Source organism: Eleginops maclovinus, chromosome 1 (assembly GCF_036324505.1).
Source record: "Eleginops maclovinus isolate JMC-PN-2008 ecotype Puerto Natales chromosome 1, JC_Emac_rtc_rv5, whole genome shotgun sequence".
Lineage (NCBI taxonomy): Eukaryota > Metazoa > Chordata > Actinopteri > Perciformes > Eleginopidae > Eleginops > Eleginops maclovinus.
The window spans coordinates 4,589,416-4,608,041 of record NC_086349.1 but is presented as its reverse complement, the minus strand read 5'-3'; the positions used below and the strand labels follow the sequence as shown (position 1 = coordinate 4,608,041).

Sequence of the window (18,626 nt, the reverse complement as noted above, 5' to 3'; positions counted from 1 at the left end):
TACCCATCTACTATTTTAATGGGTGACTTTAACATTCATGTGGACTCGGCTAACTGCCCCTTTGCCTCTGACTTTTTGTCACTATTGGACTGTTTTAGTATTGCGCAACATGTGCATGTTCCAACACACACCAAGGGGCACACCCTTGACCTTGTGTGCTCCACTGGAATCACCCCCTGTCATCTCCAGTGTGATGACCTGGCTATTTCGGACCATCTCGCCATCTCATTCTCTGTTTCTGTGCCCCTTCCCAGTCAGCCCAGTAAACGAACCATCACATTTCGGAAAACCAAACAGGTCTGCACATCCCTGTTGTCTTCCACCCTTGTGACCCACCTGGCCACTCCCCCTCTTAACACCACCGTGGATGGTCTGGTGGAACACTACAATACTGCTCTCTCCCTCAGTCTGGACTCAGTTGCCCCTCCCATAACCCGGTTGGTCTCATTTGCACGCCCCGCTCCCTGGTTTACTCCTGAGCTCCGCCTCATGAAAGCAGCCGGCCGCCAGCTTGAGAGGCGCTACAGGACATCTGGCCTCACCGTACACCATGAGGCCTACAAAGACCACATCAGGGACTACAAGGAGGCTCTCTTGAAGGCGAAGACACTCTACTACTCCATACTTATTAACAACCAACAAAACCACCCTAAAAAGCTTTTCATAACAATCAACCGACTACTGCGCCCTCCTGATTCCCCCCAACCCTCTGATGCAGCTGATCTGTGTTCCAGGTTCCTGGACTTCTTTCAGAAAAAAGTGGAAACTATTCATAATCACCTTCTGCAATATTCTACGCCACCCCCCCCTTCTCCCCACCATCCTGGTGCCGACACCCCTACTGCCTGCCCACTGCAGTGTTGCCTCTCCTCCTTCACCATGTTGGACACTGACCAGGTGCATGACTTGGTGTCCAAAGCGAAGACCTCCTCCAGCCAGCTGGACCCCATGCCTACCACCCTGGTGAAGACCTGCCTCCCTGTCATCTCTGCCTCTATTGCCGCCATCATAAACTGCTCACTGGACTCTGGTGTGGTGCCCTCAGGCTTCAAAACAGCTGCAGTCATTCCCACCTTGAAAAAGCCCGGTCTGGACCCTGACGACCCTAACAACTATCGTCCAATCTCCAACCTTCCTTTCCTAAGTAAAATTCTGGAAAGAGCAGTGGCTTCCCAGCTTCAACATCACATGTCACACCATGAGCTCTTTGAACCCCTCCAATCTGGCTTCAGAACTCAACACAGCACCGAGACCGCCCTCATTAAAATCACTAACGACCTGCTCACTGCCGCCGACAATGGCCTCATCTCCATCCTCATCCTCCTCGACCTCTCTGCAGCCTTTGACACAGTGTCCCACTCCATCCTCCTCTCCCGTCTCACTGAGCTCATCGGCCTCAGGGGCTCAGCTCTCTCCTGGTTTCAGTCCTACCTTTCCAACCGCAAACAATATGTCACCCTGAAAGATGCCAACTCCATCCTGGCCCCAGTCAATCATGGCGTACCCCAGGGATCTGTGCTCGGCCCTCTCCTCTTCACCATCTACATGCTCCCCCTCGGCCAAATTATTCGTCACCACGGCCTCAGTTTCCACTGCTACGCCGACGACACTCAACTGTACATCAGCACCAAACCCTCCACTCTGCTCCCACCTGGCCCACTCATCAACTGTCTGCAAGAACTAAAAACCTGGATGACCTCTAACCTCCTCAAACTCAACAGCAATAAAACTGAGCTCATGGTTGTGGCGCCCAAGCCACTGCTCAGGAAGGTTGGGGATCTTCTCCTGGAAGTGGATGGCTGCTACATCACCCCATCACCCGTTGTCCGCAACCTGGGTGTCATTCTCGACCCCACTCTATCATTCCAGTCCCACATTAACAACATCACTAAATCTGCATTCTACCACCTGAAAAACATCTCAAGACTCCGACCCTCACTTTCAGCCTCAGTAACCGAAACCCTCATTCACTGCTTCATCTCCACCCGCCTGGATTATTGCAATGCCATCCTCACAGGTCTCCCCTCCAAAACCCTGGACAGACTGCAATATGTACAGAACTCTGCTGCTAGGGTCTTAACTGGCATTAAGCCCTGGCAGCACATCACCCCCACCCTCATGCAGCTCCACTGGTTACCTGTCAAATTCCGCATCAAATTCAAAATCCTATTACTCACCTACAAGTCCCTCCACGCCCTTGCCCCCCGTTACCTCTCCGACCTCCTACACCCCTACACCCCCCTGCGGTCCCTCAGGTCCTCTGTCAAGGACCAGCTGGCAGTACCCCGCACCCGACTTAAGACTTTTGGGGACAGGGCCTTTTGTGTGTCTGCCCCTACCATGTGGAACCAACTCCCCCCACACATCCGCTGTGCCCCCTCAGTTGATTCATTCAAAAAGCACCTCAAGGCACACCTTTTCTCTGAGGCCTATGGACTTTAACCCCCTCACAACCCCACCTGGCGCCCTGCGCACTTGCACCCTCACTCACTCTCACACACGCACTCACACACACACACACACACACACACACACACTCTTTGTAAAGCGACCTTGAGAGTCCTGAAAGGCGCTATATAAAATTAATTTATTATTATTATTATTATTATGTCCAAGGGCATAGAAAAAGGTGCGGCTCTGTCAGATGAACACTTGTGTAATACATTTTTGGAAGGTTTTATTTTCTATTTTTAGAGCACACAAACATAGGGGGCCCTGCTGTGGTCACATACTGTAGACATCTTGACGTGTTAATCCTTTCAGGATTTCTAAACCGTGCCCAAGACCTCACTTTACTTATTTTGTGGCAATTTATCTGTTGTATCATTATAATATTTCTTAAGGAAAGTTGAGTCAGTGTATATTTATAGTGACCTTACTGTACTTTTTGGTATTTCTATCTAAGGTATGAAATATGTAATACTCCTACAGATGCAAAGTAGTGAGTTTCAAGTTAAGAGAGACCATTTAACTCAATTGTATATAGTCACTTAATAGTTGTTATACTTTTGGCAGAGTAGCCATGCTATAATATGTTTTTATCATTGATTACAGGAATGCATTTATATATTTTATTTATTTCTGCTCATTTTCAGGATGATATTTGTATTTACTGTGACATGTATCCGTGCTTTAGCGTTCAAAAAGCTCTTTGTTTTTCTCATACGGCCTCTTTTCACCCTCTGTCTGAAACCAGAGCCCAGTCTGCTCTGATTGGATAGCTGGCCGGCTCTGTTGTGATTGTTCAACCGTTTAGAGATGTTCTGCCCCTTAGCCTATCACGTACAATGTGTTTGAACGCTAGCCAATAGAAGATTGTTAGGTAATGAGGTCACTATGGTAAGGAAGTAAACAGAGGACTGCATTGGAGGCTTTTTTCTTTTAACACACTATAGGAAAAAGGAAATCACAAAAAGCACAATAGGTATTCAATGAGCATGTATTGTTTATTTAATGGTATGTTTTACAAGACCATTCACCCAGATTTTCACATAACGTGTTTTTCTTCTAATATGTGACCCCAAAAAATAGTTTTCTGCGAGTAAAAACATCTGTGCCTACTGCAGTATGACGATCAGGAATTCTTGTGGTCTGAATGCCTGCAAATACTCCGAGTCATTAACGTTGCATCCTTTTTTTTAAAGCCAGGGTCCGGACAGAGTGCGTGAGTGTGAAGAATAGAGCACTGAGGAAGATGATGTGTTCAACCAATGAATACAAGTGCTCTCCTCTCCTCAGGCAGAGCAGTCCCTTCAGTGTCAGGATAGAGATGCATTAGTTAGGGTGTGTGCTAGTGTGTGTTTGTGTGTTGGGTGCATACTACAGAGAGCAATGACTAAGCATCGCTGCATGTGTGTCCTTACTTGTGACGGTGTGTGTTGGATTGTCATTTTCTCCTCCGCTGCTTCGCTTCCTGTGCCCCTCACTGACTCCATTCAAAGCGTGGGAAGTCAAAGCAGCCTCTGCATAGCTGGGATGCCTCACCTGTGTACAGCCTAGCAAGTGCAGGGCTGGGGATTGTGTTTTTATTCAGCGTTTGATACTGATACACTGCAGGTGGATCATAGTTATCGTCTGAGGAGAGGAAAAGCTTTGTCAAGGGAAGACAACACTGCTAATTTTAAATGTATTTAACATTGGATAATGACAGAGTTAATCTGCAGTAGTTAAAGGGGTTTATTCTTGCCTTTCATCATAGTTGAGGGACTCACAGTGCATAAATAATTCAAAAAAGAGGTCAAAGCGGCAGAGGCTGAGATATGCAGACTGTAGTATGGGTGAAGCTCTTATAACGTGTAGTACTACATTTCCCACTACAGCATTTCTTTACACTCTTCCTGGTAAAAACCAAGATATTTTAGATAACATGTTAATGACCATAAAACTAACAAATCACCAGTTTATGTCACACATCTTTTTAGTTGTTAATCCCAAGGTAAGCTAAACCTGACAACAGAACACTTGTTCTATAGAGTGTTGCAGGGAGGACGTATTTTTGTAGCCGACCCGGAAGTAAGCTGCGCATGGGTTCCCTCAACAAAAAAGCAATGCGATTTCTCCATAGGGTTTTGGAATATTGTAAAAAATAAAATCTGTGGAAAACGAACCTGTTTGATAAATGCACGTTTTGTTCAGCCGGATAATCTCCACATGTCTACCCTACTTTTATCATTTTAGAATCATAAATCTAATCGCCAGAAGCAAAATGCTAACGTTATGCTATGCTAAGTACCACCGGAAATAAAATAAAGTAGCGTAGGCTTTTAAGAGTTTACACAGAAGGCATTAATATTAACAACATTATTTATTATTCACATAACTTTACTTGACTGAAGCAACCAAGTGCCTATGTAAACTCATGTATTGTATTTAAACACTAACAAGTCACAATATAACAACTACTGCATCAAAACATAGGCCTACCCAGCAAATGGGGGAATCATCTTGCATATAAAATACCAGTCAATCTAGTGAGGTTATTAACAAGTGTACTGCATTAAAACATTCACAGCACTGCATATTAATTTCAAAAACTGGAGTCAACCAATCATGTGAGGTAAATTGTACTGCATCAAAACATTCAAAGAATTGAACCTGAATATTCAAATACTGGAGTCAAACGATCCTGTTATAAGCAATTGCAGTGCATTAATCATTCACAGCAACGAGAGAAATAATGTGTACACCAAAAACACTAATCAAACAATCATGAATAAGATCGAGTGTACTATAGAGAAACAATGGAAATATTTCATCTTCAGTATTAAAAATACTGCAGTAAGAGCCATAAGGTCAGAATAGTAACTATGTTAAGGTTTGAAGGAAAATGTAGGCTACTCATTGTACACATTGAAAATTAAGAATAGTAGGCATAATAAAAATTTGGTCACAAAAAAAGAAAAAGAATAATAGGCATACTGTGACCTTCTCAGTAATGCATTCAAAGGGAATGTACCCATAAGAATAATAATAATAATAAAAAAGAAATTGGTAGTGCCGACTCTATCATGTTTAGTGAGAAGGGTATGCGTGGCTCTGTGAGTTCTGAAATGTCTGGGTCGATTGAGGTTAGCTTTAGCCTCAGACTTGGTTCAGCATCCAACCTGCTTCTACGTTTTGTCTTAATGAAGGCGAGGGAAGAGAAGCTTTTCTTACACAAGTACGTGGTCGCAAATGGAATGAGAAAGCCCACAGCCTTGTCAGAAAGCGCAGGATATTCATTGCGTCGCTGCATCCAAAAGTCCAGCAATGTTTGGCCTCTGAAGGCAGACTTCAATGTCTCGTCACAGGACCGTTCAATTAAAAGTTCCTGCTCAAGAGCCGATTAGTCTTCCTTCAGGACGTCAGAAGCCTTAATGAGAAACGGATCTCGCATCCTGGTATTCCCCTGTGCAATCGCAGGGAAATATTCAGCAAACTGTTGTTGCTGAGTTCAGGTGCTCAGCAATGTTGTCCCTGACTTGATTAGCGAGCCTCAGGTCATTGTCAGAGAGAAAAGTCTCCAGATTAGGGAACGCTGAGACATCACCAGTCCGCATTGCACTGATTTTGTCCTGACCATCAAAGGCACTGGTACAGAGTCCCTGCAGTCCCAAATTCAGCTCATTCATACGGGAAAAAATGTCTGACAAATAGGCCAGCTGACTGATCCACACAGTGTCTTCAAAAACATCTGATGCGGGGATGTTTTTGTCCTGAAAGAACACTCGGACTTGCACCTTCCTTCTTGAGAGCCATCTTACTTCTGTATGCAACAGAAGTTGGACACGCTCGCTGCCCATCTCATCACAGAGAACATGGAATAGGCGAGAATGCATCGGTCTGGCTTTGATGAAATTAACTGTTTTCACAGCTGTGTCTAAGACAGCCTTAAGTTCTTCAGGCATTTTCTTCACGATGGATACCGCAGTGAGTCAATTGTACATCAGGTGCCACCTGGCGGATTTGGGCTACCACTCCGCTGTGGCGACCTGTCATGGCCCTTGCACCGTCTGTGCAGACTCCAACGCACTTTTTCCAGTCTAGCCCAGTCTCTTGGAAAAATGCATTCACAAGCTGAAAGATGTGTTCAGCTGTGGTTCTTGTCTGAAGGGACTGACAGAACAGAAAGTCCTCATGAGTTGCACTTTGATATTCGTATCTGACGTATACAAGCAAATTAGCCAAATTCGCAACATCTGTGGCCTCATCAAGTTGTATGGAAAAGTAAGTACTGCATTTAATTTGTTCAATCAGAAGGTGTTTAACATTATTAGCCATTGCGTCTATCCTACGTGGCACTGTGTCATTAGAGAGCGGTACCAAGTTTTGTTATTTTGCAGCTTTCTCCCCACACATAATGCCCCTTATCTCTTTGGCCAATGGTAAACATAGTTCTGCTCCACTTGTGTGCGGCTTACCAGCTTTTGCTCTCCGAAGGCTGGCACGATTAGGAAGCTTCTTTTGCTTTGTGCAGCGCTGTGCCGAATTGTTGTCTTGGACTGTTTTAGCTCATCACATTTTCTGAGAAAAAAGTCAACTGGCTTATCTTTCAGTGATGGATGCTTTGTGGAAAGATGCTGCCTGAGATGTGATGGCTTCATACATTTGTTGCTGAGAACATCTCCGCACACAACACACTGTGGTCTTGGTTCGTCGTTTGCTAGCCGGTGCTGAAGCATCACTAGCACTGCTCAAATCACTGCAATTAGCACTTGCACGAGTATCACTAAAACCTTCACTGTGGGCAAGTTCATCTTGTGCTGTGCTGCCTGACACATTCATCTCATTTCTAATCCTAATATTCCCCGTTTGGAGCGAGGATTCGCTTCCCCTGCTCATCATCACAGTAGAGTAGTCAATGCAGGTTCAACATCATAGCTAATGCTCCAAAGAAGAGCTAGCACAGTAGGCTAAACCTATGGGCTGAACACAAAAACCAAACATACGTACAGGAAGATTAAAGCCTAGTCTAATTTTAATTCCAGGGTTTATAGTGTGTGTGTTCATGCATATTTATTTATTTACAATTGCTTCAACTTTATTAAAAAAATCCGAAATACTCCACGTACCACTAGAGGACGCTCGCGTACCACCAGTGGTATGCGTACCACAGATTGAGAACCACTGCTATAAACGAACTACAGACGAGTACAGCAGGGTCACACGACTTCAACGCCACGCCAACTTAAGATCCTTACAACTGACTTTTGCGCGCTTGCATATTTGAACAAAGCTTTTCCTTTTAGCCACTCTGAGTTTAAATAGAAGTCCTGGCTGTTTTAAACAAACTGAGCGGGAGTGTTTATGTTTTCGACGTAATGACGTACAACGTCCTCGACAACTTCTGTAGTCCTATTCAGCCACTTGTTAACAACCATCGTTTTTCAGACAACTCTTCAAAAATCACCAGTGGGTGGGGGGCGGGGGTCACTGCTGACATTTAACGTCGTCGAACAAAACTTGATAGTCTCTTAAATTAGTGTCAACCACAGACCTTGTTTTGAGCTATTTTCCCAAATCCTCTGGAGAAATCCCGAGACGAGGGGACCGGAAGTGGTAAAATGCTAACTCACTTCCAGGTTTTAGGACTCATTCCTGCACCACTCTCTAGATGTAGCAGCTAGATCAAGGGGGCGGGGCTTAGCAAATAGTAAATTCTGCTACATTTCAAGTACTAGTGGAAAAGGTGGTAGAGAACACAGGAATAAGTTCTTCATGCCTCTAAAAATGTGTCCATAGATGCTAAACAACACTCGTTATAAAACCTTCATAATGAACTTTTTTTGATTTCATCTTTAACAAAAACAGATGCATACACTCTCTGTCTGCAGCATACCTCAATCGTGCTTTGAGTATTTACAAAGCACAAAGTAATAAAAGTGAAGTTACATTCACACTAACGGCAGACACTACATAACCTTTCAGCTTCCTAAATAAATAGTCTGTTCAACCATTAGCCAAACAACTCTGTCAGGGGTTCATGTTGAATTGTCCGGTGGCTGCAGGTTGTAGCCGTTGACCACCCACAATCACCCCCGCTGTGATCATTGCATTGGCTTTATTGATAAATACTGAGGGGGTTCAGCTCCCATAATGAATCGAGGTCATACTGTTATGCATGCTATAAAAAGCTTAGTGTGATTTATAATTAAGAAGCTACATTAATAACTAATAAGATTAGAATAACTTACATTTAACTTCAATTACAAACATGTATAGAATACCAATTTACTGCGTGCATTATTACAGTAAGAAAAAGGAAACAGGAAGTCTAGAAACACATGCTAAATTATTATCTACTTTATTGCATCAAACTTATCACAATCATGCCCATTTTTCATACAAGGTTGAATAGCATAGAAATGAGCTCTGTCATGACCATTTATTGTGCAAACAGTCAATAAGGTCAAACGAATCGCGGTCATTTCCATTTGTGGTACGATTTAATTTATAGCATAATTATTGTGACTATTATTGTCTTCTTGCTAGCCAATGGAGTTAACTTTTTATAATGTATTTTTTCCCTGTCTCTAATAGTATCTGTGTTCCTTACATAATCATAATTTACTAGTCTAATTATTTCTAAATTGAAATGTTTGTGATTTTTAAAAATTGATTTTTGTTCTGTTTTGCTCAGCTGGACTTTGCAGCTGATTTCCTTAGTGGCCAAACAGTTGTACTACATTTATGTGTCAGTCCCTAACCCAAAAGACTTCCCATTGACTTACACTGGGGAAGAGAAGTCTGTAAATCAGCAGCTCGTTTTCTTTTTGACTTAAATCAACTGCACTTGAACGGCCTGTATTTGAATCATTAGGGCCTAAAAGTTTTAGAATGTGGTAAAAGTCACTTTCCCTGTTTATCTATTTGACTGAGCCGTCCAAGATATTATTCTTAGTGTCACTGGGACGAATGGGCTAGTGTTTTTCCCAGTGTGTAAATAGAGAAAGCAGAAACTAAATAAGGTCATTTGTACTTTACCGAACAAGGAGCAGCGTGTGTTTACATTGTGCCTCGCCTATAGGCCTTTGCAGCCAATCAGGACCGGAGAGATAGAGAGCTTTGCTTCTGTGCTCTAATGAGCCGTTATGAAGCTATGGCTTTTCTACAGCGCTGCCATTCATTAGTGCTGAGGCATCATTACCAACCAGAGATCAACCTTATAGATGTGTGTAAACCAACACAGCTTCTGTGTTCTCACATATGTTGTTCCCATGTGTGATCGAGCTGACACATGTTATGGTCAGTACAGCATGTGTGTGTGAGAGTGGCCCTGAGGGTCTGTCCTATCGTCTTCACTCAACTAAAACTCTTTTGTCAGGTTCAGCCTTTCATACGCTAGCGATGGAGGGATATTTTAAGATGAAAAGCAGTCTAAAAAGAGGGAAATTAGATGTGTAGTTCACCTTCTATGCGTGACTGCACTGCAAGAACAACCCTTGCGTTAGCGATAGAGGAGTGTGTGTGTGTGTGTGTGTGTGTGTGTGTGTGTGTGTGTGTGTGTGTGTGTGTGTGTGTGTGTGTGTGTGTGTGTGTGTGTGTGTGTGTGTGTGTGTGTGTGTGTGTGTGTGTGTGTGTGTGTGTGTGTGTGTGTGTGTGTGTGTGTGTGTGTGTGTGTGTGTGTGTGTGTGTGTGTGTGTGTGTGTGTGTGTGTGTGTGTGTGTGGAAACATCCACCTGTTCCCCCTTTTTGCATAATGCTCCTCTTTATGGCTGTGCATGGCGAGGCATGTGGGAGGTTTGAACGGGAAACATATCTCGGATGACGAACAAGGTGTCTCTCAGACCCGTTTCTGGAGCTCTTGTTGCTCTTTTTGTTTCTCATGGGGAGTTGGCCCGGCAGAGATATGGTAAGTGTGTATTCACTAGACTCGTGCCCCATGGGAACTGAAACGAGAGACCGCCGCTCTTTTGCCCGGGACAGGTGATCCTTTGTTTTGCTTTTAGGGATGGAGAGGGGCGTACCTGTCAGAACCTGAGAAGCGGTACCCTTATCAGCTACCTGAATGGATATTTTTCCAGATTACTCACACACATTCACACTCAGAGGGAGAGGCAAACAGAGGGGAGAAGTATTCAGATTTATTTATAGAGCACTTTAATCCAGACTTTATTAAATGCTGTCAAAACAACACAAAGAGAGTTCTATGACAAAGGTGACGACATATCAAAGAAATAAGTTAAAAATAACACAGACAGAAACCGGAGTTTAAAGAGCTGGGGACGGGCAAAAATAGACGGAAAGATGTTAATGTTTAGCTGTCAGTATTATGCTGGTTAACTATTACGGAGCCAAGGTCTAGTTTCTCCCTGCCTCACCTGTCCAGCCCTGGTTTTATTTTCATATCAGCCATGTCGGGTTAAAGTCTATAGCAACTCGACAGTGATTGAACACATTTCCTCTCCACGATGTACATAAATAAGGGCAGGGTTTCGAGGCATCCCTGTGACTCATGCATCGAGAATGTGACCATCATCAAACCCTCTCCGGTCTGGTGATGACATGCCGAATATCTTTGAAAAAGCTAGTTTGGGGAACAATTTGCTTTATTAAATGTGAATTAGATGATAAAATCAATACAACTCTCTTATCTGTCTGTTAAATAGGAAGTTATTACCAGGAGATGATTAGCTTAACTTAGCTTAGCATAAAGACTAAAAACAGCTTTTTAGTTTTATCTTCTTTTCCAATTTTTTGAAGGTTGCTTTACAGTTAAATAATGTCATTCTTTTTTATTTACTAGACTTTTCTCATATTGGCCTTAACCATCTTGGGCAATACATCATCTTTACTGAGTTTTATTTATCAATATCTGATTGTGATCAATGTAACCGTACAAACATTGTGGTATTTGGTCTAAAATTGGTCTAATATCGCCCAGCATTAGTTCAAAGGTAACAGATCTGCCTCCCTGCACCTCTTCAGCTCTCTCTCATCTTCCCATGTGTTAGTTATTTGTGAAAGAGTGCAGATGAAGTGACTGTTTATGGCTGCTGTGGCATTTTGCATCAGTATGACCTGGGGGGTGGGTTTGGGGATGAACGCCATGTGTGTGTTCAGCACAGACGCCCTGCAGGGATGCCTCAGGCTGAGAGCTCTTCCATTGCAAAGAATTATTGTTTCCCCTGAAACGCCATGATGCAACAGAGCGTCAGCCCAGATAACGTCTAGATGTGTAATTAGCCTAGATGGAATGGAATTTTAACCAGCTTTCATTAATTCATATCCTCTGTCTCCTTTTTCCACCACCTTTTTTTCCCTTCCTCTTTCTCTACTTCCTCTATCTTTAATTCCGCAGAGGAAGCTGATTACACCTTTGGCACCAACTCGCTGACGAGGAAGAAGAACACAGTGCTTTCAGCGGTTCTTCTGCGGCCTGACACCAACAGGAAAAAGACACCGGTGATCATCAGCCTTCCGAGGGACTTCCGCCCCGTCTCCTCCATCATCGATGTGGACATCCTCCCCGAGACGCACCGACGCGTTCGCCTGTACAAGCACGGCCAGGAGAAACCGCTGGGTTTCTACATCCGAGACGGCTCCAGCGTGCGGGTCACTCCGCAGGGCCTGGAGAAGGTTCCGGGCATCTTTATCTCCCGCATGGTTCCCGGCGGGCTGGCAGAGAGCACCGGCCTGCTGGCGGTCAACGACGAGGTGCTTGAGGTGAACGGTATCGAGGTGGCTGGAAAATCTTTGGACCAGGTGACAGACATGATGATCGCAAACAGTCACAACCTCATCATCACCGTCAAGCCGGCCAACCAGCGGAACAATGTGGTCCGCAGCGGAGGGGGCGGAGGAGCGTCCGGCAGCTCGGGGCGCTCGTCGGACAGCGGCGCCAGCTACTACGGCTACTCGTCGCACGCCGCCGCGGCCTCCATGCCGTCGCACATCATCCAGAACTTCCCCGTGGGGGAGCTGGAGAGCGACGAGGATGACGAGGACTTGGTGATCGAAGCAGGAGGCGAGGCCGAGCCCATCAGACGCGCCTCCTCTACCTACAGCATGCCCTCCATGCTCCGCTACGAGCCGCACCTGAACCTCCGCATTTCCACCGCCTCAACATCCGCCCTCTCCGTCAACACCAACGGAACCCTGCCAGCCAGCGGCAGCAGTGGGTCACTTAGCAACGCTATCGCCACTTCCACCACACCGTCCCCAGACAGAGTTATGGAGAGGCGGAGTCTGGAGGAGGACGGCACTGTGATAACTCTGTAGGCTGGGTGCTATCACCCTAAACACTGGAAACCAGAGACACACCCACATGCTCTCAGTGTGGGAGTCAGGTTGTCAAACGGCAGCATCACAGCGCCTGAACCTGAGAAGCACAAGGAAATGTGTACATATGAAATCTCAACATGAGATGGGATTAGGGTCACATGTGAAAAGATAGAATGCTGACTTTAATAATATTCAACTTTTAATACATTTTCTTTTTTAAATCTGAAACTCTTTATTTTTTTAATTCTGACTTGATTCTCAAAATTCTGACTGAAGAGTCTGGACTTATATACATTTAAAAAAATTCAATTCTGACTTTAAACTCAGACCTAATTGTTAGTTTGCTGACTTTTTTCTCAGATTTCTGACTTTATTCAAGAAACAAATGCATTATTTAAATATACTTTGCCTTTAAATTGCAACTTTATTCTTTAAATTCTAACTTAACGCTCAAAATGTTGAAGTTATATTCCAAACTTAAATACATTTTAAAAATCAACTCAGATTTTATTCTCTGAATTGTTACTTTATTCAAGTCAGAACTCAAATAGATATAAAAAACGTTTTAAGATGAACTCTGACTTAAACCTTAAAACTTTTTCACAAGTGTCCCTAATCCTCTTCCGTACCGTCGAACACTGCACTCCATACTTTTGTGCTCTACATGCCAATGTCCAGCATGTGTGCCATAATGGTGACCCCCCCTGCCCAGTTATGCGGGGACAAAACTGTCAGACAAAGAAGTGTAGAAGAAGTGTAATTTGATGCCCCCCCCCCTTCACTTAATTTCTATCTCATGACAAGGACTTGTTAAACCTGTTATTACCCTGAGCTTCCACAAGAGGGCAGAGACGAGACATCTGTCCATAAATACATGACGGTAGAAGTCATGTTAGCAAGTGAATCCCCCCCACATGACAAACACACTAAAGCACGTTTTTAGCTTTTAGCATTGCTGACAATCTACTGGTGGTAATTGTTTTGCCTTCTCCTCCCTTTAACCCCTCCCTGCCCCCAGGTGACCACAGCATGCGATTGGTAAACAATGTTGGTATTTTTCCACACAGCAATCGACCAAGTGCTGAGATCTGCAATAATACTGTAGCTTTTACTGGAGGAGGAACCACCTAAAGAACAAGTCAGGGTTCTGTGGTGGCTCAGATGCTTTTTTAAAACCACTGTCTTTCCTCTTTTTACCTGCTGTGTTAATCACTGACTGATAATGAAGATGATTTTGATAATTCTAGGGAGCAACTTTTATTTTGAAAATCCCTTTAACATCAGGCCTATGATTTATATCATGTGAATATTTAGTTTCAGTTTTTTTTTTTTACACAATACTTGTATCTCACAAGTGACTGTAGGACCAGATTTATCTGACCAGCTGGAAGTCGCTCCAGTAAAATTGTTTCATCTCTAGATTTAATTTCCCATTTCTTCATATTGCACTCCCTTTCCTTTCCCACGACAAGGGCTATTTTCCCCTGCTGCGTGTGTACAAATGAAATAATGTGAATGTGATTTAATATTTTAGTTTGATTGTTTTCTTCCTCTCCATTCTCTCTGGACCACAACTCAATATATCTCCCCTCAGAGCTGAACAATATATTCACCTGCCGAGACATTCACATATGAATGGGTTCTATCCAATATTAACGTCCTGTGTCTCATTGAATTAAATAATGACACACTCACAGAGAATGTAACCCAACAACTGTAGTCAGAATGCTAAATATTGACCCGATCAATAGCTGGACTGTAACACTAACAGTAAATACAACCACATAAGTGAGTTTAAGTGAGTGATAGATAACGTGTCAAGAGAGAAGCTGCTTGTACCTGGTCAGATTGAGTCATATTTAAACAAACATCCATGCAGGTAGGCTGCGCTCGGACTGGTTCTCAGACTGTATTTGATGAAGGTGAGGCAGGCTGTCTTGCGTACATTGCTCTGGTCTGGTTTAAGTATTTACATCCAAGTAATTGCTCTTCTTAACAAGGGTCCAGTGATCGTGCTCTCTGCAAACACTTGACTGACAGAATAGGACTACATTTTGAAGCATTTCCATTTAAAGCAGCACTATGAAAAAATGTTAAGACCTTTTAAGCCAATTAAAATGTCCGGCTGACTAAATGAGGGCTGTACCAAAATTGGAAGCTTCAGAGCTACCATATTAACATTTTAGTTCTATTCACTTCTTTTTTTGCATGTTTTATTCTGTTTGAACCCAATTTCCTTGCAAAAACTAAACTCGAAAAGGAGGCAAGTGAAGGAAAAAGTTTTAGGGTGATATTATCATAAAAATGTGATGACAGCCATAAAAAGTTTAATTTAACACCTCAATTAAAGCTACAAATGTAAAAAAAAAAGAAAAAGAAAAGGACATTAGGTACAGCCTTAGCATAAATACAATTGCCTTGTCTTACAGGTGTATTCTGAATTCACCAACAAATGTTAAAAGTGCAGCTTTAAATTGAATTTTTGTTACTTTTAACAAATAATTTGGCTGATATAACCCATTTTAGAAATGTGTTCTCATGCCATTAAACATTGTCCACAGAAAGAAGTGATTCTGGCCTGGCTTTCAGCTCTTGAAACAGATCCATAACATTTATTAGAAGTACGTTCATGTCCATTAACATTACACGCTGCTGCTAACTGCCTCCCTGAAGAGAGAGCAGATGGTCTATTATTTCCCTTATTGATTTTTTCTTGCATTCACTATCTTGTTAAAAGTCATATCATTCACTTCCCCATGGATTTTATCTCGCTAAAACATGAACTGGACAGAAAGATACACTCGGTAATGTTTATTGGCTTCCACTGAACCCATGTGCACTTTTTCTTGGAACACAAGTTATTTTTATTGCTTGAATATATCATGACGGTGAAAACCTATGACTGGAAACATCCACTATTGTATTTCATTATATAAGGTACTTTCTTTTCTTTCATGGTACACACAGTTCTGATGGTCTTCTCTCATTCCCAACATTAATGAATGGTACTCTGAATGACTTTTAGAAATCAATGTTAATTTATTCTCTTAATTTCTAACCTTTACCACAGGACACTGGGATTGTAACCACAGCGACGTTGTTATTTATTCTCTAATCATGCGTCTGCATATTTTCTTTCTTTGTACACATTTTATGACTTTATTTTTATAACATGTTTATTCGTGATTGTTTTGGTCGTAAATCTCATAGATGTTATTGCCCGATAGATGATTTCAGTAGGTGATTTTACTGGCATAAAGCACGTGTGCAAGACGTGACACCATTTTTTTTCATACTGTGAATTATAATTAGCAGAACCCTCAAAACAGGCGTCTTGTTTTGCTTAGTTTTTTTTTTATGATCGAGCAATGATTTTTTTGCTTGCCAGATAAATTCTATGGTATAGATTTGTAATGAAGATTGTCAGTATTTTCATATCGATGCTATATATGATGTACATTTTTATCAAATTTAATGAAAATATTTTAAGATTCAACTGGAGATGTATGAATTAATAAATGTACACTTGTAATTGCTGATTGGAGGAGCTGGATGAAATAAAACTAATGTGTAGCAATCTTTGTCTGTTGTCAATGAATAGAAACACTTGTTTTGACCGTAACAGTTATAACACTGGACTACATTAAGAAAAGGACATAGCATTTAGGGTTTTCTTTCTTCTTTTTTTAAATGGCAAATATTGTGCTATTGATAATTACATGTTAAATGTGTTCGGGTTAAGCTTAACAAAAAGTCCAAAAATTCCCGAAGTTCCCCATAGTCTGCCTGTTTCATCAGAAATTCCATTATCAAAACAAAGTACAGATCAAAAAGCAGAAGATTCATATTTTCTCACAAGAGAATTAATTTGCCAATGTATAATTTGTATTTTTTGTTTATGCAAACACTGTATATACATTTTATTTTGAAAACAAAATGAGTTTTATTTTATTTATTTGCAAATGTGAAAAATACATCTTGCAATTAGCACTGAAATTATAATGTATAAGTTGATCAGACATTAAAATAAAAGCGCAAAGTGCATTTAATATATTTTGTTCATTCTCTGTTAAAATGACTGTTCCTAGTGGTGTTTCGGCGCCATCTGCAGGACCTTTCAGGAATAGCGTCTTTTTTTTCATTGGGAGCGCTTGATTTACCCCAGCGGTAATAGCTGCGAAGTGCGAACTGTTGAACTCAACTCGCCATAACGCGGGCTCGTTTAAAGCTCCTCTGCTGTAATTGTATCCGGACACGTTTTAAAATTCAACTTTAGACGATGTATTGATAGCTTGAGTTAACTATGAGATGTTCGCCCCCATATCGGAGGGTATCCGCTCCTCAGGGGGCTGTTGTCAAAACCCAGACAGCTGAGAGTCACGTGACATGACGTGTAACCAGCATGGCGGCGCTGAGCTGAGGTAGCGACTCGACTGGACTGACACCGATAGCCTGGCTTTCGTTAGCTTCCCTTGTCACCTGCTTACTCGCAGGGCCAGGCCGAGCATGACGGCCTGAGAGAAACGCGGCAGAACTAGCGAGAAATGCAGCAACAACACCAACGGGCCCCACAGCAGCACAACTCACACTCGAAGGCAGAAAACAGCAAAACTAAGAGCATGTTTCTGTCCAGGGCGCTAGAAAAAATCCTCTCGGATAAGGAGGTGAAGAGGAGCCAGAACAGCCAACTGCGTAAAGCTTGCCAGGTGGCGCTTGGTGAGTGTGTTTGTTTTGTATACTGTTTGGCGTTTTTATGTTGGGCTTCATTGAAACATTTCGGCCGCGTAGGGCTCGTTTGATAGACAGCAGTTAGCTAATGTTCGCGTTAGCATGGCCTTCACCGTCTGTTGGATGTCCGTTAACGTTTACAGGTGTGCTAATTGTGTGTTGACATCACTTTTGCATCTTTCTGTTAATTCTTTAATGCTAACACTCTGCATTTACACCACCGCCACTGCTGTCAACGTTGGCATGTAAACAAGCTAGTTGTCGTTAGCTATTTGGGGCTAGGTTAGCTAGCTAAACAGACCAATCACTGTGTTGTACGTAGCACTGTCAGCCAGCCAGACAGCCCGGTCCTGACACACACACACACACACACACACACACACACACACACACACACACACACACACACACGGCAGGCTACCTAACTCCAGGATATTGTGACGCCCGTGCTTTTCCATTCAACTGAATCCAAGATAGTGTTACACATCAGGCTCCTCACTTCATTCATTGTCACATACTGCTGTTTATATCTCACACAGGCTGCCCGGCCTATTTGTGTGCAGCCAACTCATATTGTTATGAGATAACTGAAAACTATGTTGTTGGTGAAGACAACGTATGCTTCTATATACTGATCAAATACAATTAGTTATTTGAAGTGTTTAGTGAGACTCTCTCATTATTCATGATCCCAGTAGAACACAACACTCCTTTTCCACTCCTCACACTACCAACGTCGGCTGTTTTGTGTGTCTTCTGGTGCATTTACATTCTGACTTTGTGAAGTTAAGGTTAACCCATTGTAGGTTCATAAAAATCTCCTTATGCCCAATGCTTTTCCTTTAAAATATAAGTAGTTATTCTGTGAAACTGCAGGCCATGGCATCTGTTGCTTCCATGATTAAATAGATGTACTGTGGGAAAAGGGATTAGTTGCTAATGGTTGCTTTTAAGTGAAATGTCAGAGCTTATTCATGCAGCTAAGTACACTTTTATTTTTTACATTTGAGAATGAACTGCAAAGATTAGTCGGGCATTTGATAGATCGAAAAATAATTGCCAACTTTTTGATTATTGGTTTATCATTTAAGTTTTTTATTATGCTAAAATGACAAAAAAATGCCTCTCAAATTGGATTTAAAGGCTTTAATTTTCACAGTTCCGCTACAACGTAGATTTGTCAATGAATATCTTTA

General features: G+C 42.5%; 2 protein-coding genes and 1 pseudogene across 2 annotated transcripts in view; 2 read left to right on the top strand and 1 right to left on the bottom strand.

The window, feature by feature from the left end:
• Positions 1-16,279, top strand: part of pard6b (par-6 partitioning defective 6 homolog beta (C. elegans)) — a 32,196-nt gene extending 15,917 nt beyond the window's left edge. The window contains exon 3 of the mRNA XM_063885640.1: positions 11,780-16,279. Within this exon, the coding sequence (XP_063741710.1) occupies positions 11,780-12,699 (920 nt within the window). The 3' untranslated portion in view covers positions 12,700-16,279. The remainder of the gene's footprint in view (positions 1-11,779) is intronic.
• LOC134871015 (zinc finger BED domain-containing protein 5-like) lies at positions 5,910-6,759 on the bottom strand (annotated as a pseudogene).
• A 662-nt stretch (positions 16,280-16,941) lies between the features above and the next one.
• Positions 16,942-18,626, top strand: part of arfgef2 (ADP-ribosylation factor guanine nucleotide-exchange factor 2 (brefeldin A-inhibited)) — a 38,222-nt gene continuing 36,537 nt past the window's right edge. Inside the window, exon 1 of the mRNA XM_063879176.1 lies at positions 16,942-17,418. Coding sequence (XP_063735246.1) covers positions 17,247-17,418 — 172 coding nt within the window. The 5' untranslated portion in view covers positions 16,942-17,246. The remainder of the gene's footprint in view (positions 17,419-18,626) is intronic.